Source organism: Chrysochloris asiatica, unplaced genomic scaffold (genome assembly GCF_000296735.1).
Source record: "Chrysochloris asiatica unplaced genomic scaffold, ChrAsi1.0 scaffold00054, whole genome shotgun sequence".
In the NCBI taxonomy this organism is placed as follows: domain Eukaryota; kingdom Metazoa; phylum Chordata; class Mammalia; order Afrosoricida; family Chrysochloridae; genus Chrysochloris; species Chrysochloris asiatica.
In genome coordinates, this window is record NW_006408572.1 from 3,166,447 (window position 1) to 3,168,305 (window position 1,859).

A 1,859-nucleotide genomic window follows, 5' to 3' on the forward strand; every position below is an offset into this window, starting at 1 on the left:
TTCCAAGGCTGTAAATCTTTATAGAAGCAAAAAGCTTCATCTTTCTCCCTAACAACAGGTAGGAAAAAACAAAAAAGTTAGCAAAATGCCTCAAACCCTCTGATCCTATTCCTTACCTTCCTTCTTTAATCTCTGCTCCTCCTCCATACAGCTGAATCACCACACCTTTCCCTCTGTAACTCCCATAGTTATAGTCGAGAGTCTAACACACACTTCAGTCATCCCCCACCATTCTAAGTTTTGCCATTTCCTAAAGCATCTGTACTATTTTCTTAAGTTTTAAAAATCAAGCTTTTAAACTTATACTTAGTAACTTAGTAATTATTATTAGTAATATCATTTCTGATATCATCATTTTGATGTCCTGGTTATCTCCCTACCTCACATAAAACTAAACACACATTTATCAAAATAACCACGTTAGACCCTCACTCATCACCAAGTGTTAGAGTACACACAGCACAATTTTAAGGTCTCTGCAGTTACAGTAGGATCTCTGACAATAGGCAACAATTTGGATATCAAAAGATTATTTTTTTTTCAAAAGACCAGACTAACTGGTCAGAAACAAACTGGAGGAACCTGAGACTATGACCCTTGACCACCCTTCAGGTCTGCAAAGGAATGTACCCCCATAGCCCCATTTTCAGTCAAGCAGTAGATAGGTTTATAATGGGGGAAAACAACACTAGTAAGGTATGCTTACCATGGAATGGTCACTCTTTCAAAATCAAAAGGGCAACATTTACCTGAGAAGGGATGGGGAGGTGAGTGGAATGGAAACAGGAGCCACAGGGAGGAAGTGGAATAACTATTGTTACATGAAGGGCATTGTAATCATTGAGATGAAACACAGTGTATGACTTGTTGAATGTAATACTGATGCCCTTGTCTGTAAACTTTCACTCAATTCACAATTTAAAAAAAGATTTTTTTTAAGAAAAGCCAGAAAGAAACTTAAAATCATTTTGTCCCACCTTATCATTTTATAGATTAAAAAACAGAGAGTAAGTGATTTGTCCAAGGCCAGCTAGGGTGTTTAATGGAATTTCTAGGACTAACACTCAGTCCAGCACACTGTCCACTATACTGTGTCAATTCAGATTATACTAGAATGGTACAGTATCAAACATTCTTCATATGTCACCTACCTCACTCTTCCATTCAGGTTTATCTGAACATGCTGCTTAAAATCTGAGTATTTGGATGCCAGATATGCAAAGTCGGGAGGTTTGTCCTTGTATCTGTTTCTTGCATGCATTGATTTACTGAGAGCCATCCTTAATAAAAAGAAAAAAGTTATCAGCATATTCATGTAAAAACTACTAAGGGGGAAAAGTTATAGATGTCAAGTTCACAGTAACTGCCAACAAATATTTGTCAATCAAGTAGGAATTGTATTTTTTTAAATGTACACAATATATAATGAATTATTATTTCTTAAATCAACAGGGGGAAAAAATGAAAAGGGCATCAATGTGGTAGATAGCAGTCTTATCTATAGACAAGAAAATTATAATTTGAGGTTAATTTTATAGTGGCCTTGCAAGAACTGAATATTCTACAGTGTACCACACAGTCACTAAAGTTTGACAGAATATCTTCTATTTCAACTTATTTTATAAATTTCACTCTTGTCATTCCTAGGTAGCTAAAACCAAATGAGTTACAAACATAATTTTTTATTTCTTCCAGATCCCAAAGAGTAAAAATTTTAACATATTTATAGGGAATTTTTATAGTAAAAATTTTAACATATTTATAGGGAAAAAAAAAATCTTCCATCAAACTACCATTAGTACTTTAGGAAACAGTAAGTTCTAGAATGTTTTAGCGTCCATGTTTGGTTGACAGCTAGG

At 34.6% G+C, this 1,859-nt stretch overlaps 1 protein-coding gene across 1 annotated transcript in view; it reads right to left on the reverse strand.

Moving 5' to 3' along the window:
• METTL16 (methyltransferase like 16) overlaps positions 1 to 1,279 on the reverse strand; it is an 80,799-nt gene extending 79,520 nt beyond the window's left edge. The window contains exon 1 of the mRNA XM_006863457.1: positions 1,152 to 1,279. Within this exon, the coding sequence (XP_006863519.1) occupies positions 1,152 to 1,279 (128 nt within the window). The remainder of the gene's footprint in view (positions 1 to 1,151) is intronic.
• Between the last annotated feature and the right edge of the window lie 580 nt (positions 1,280 to 1,859).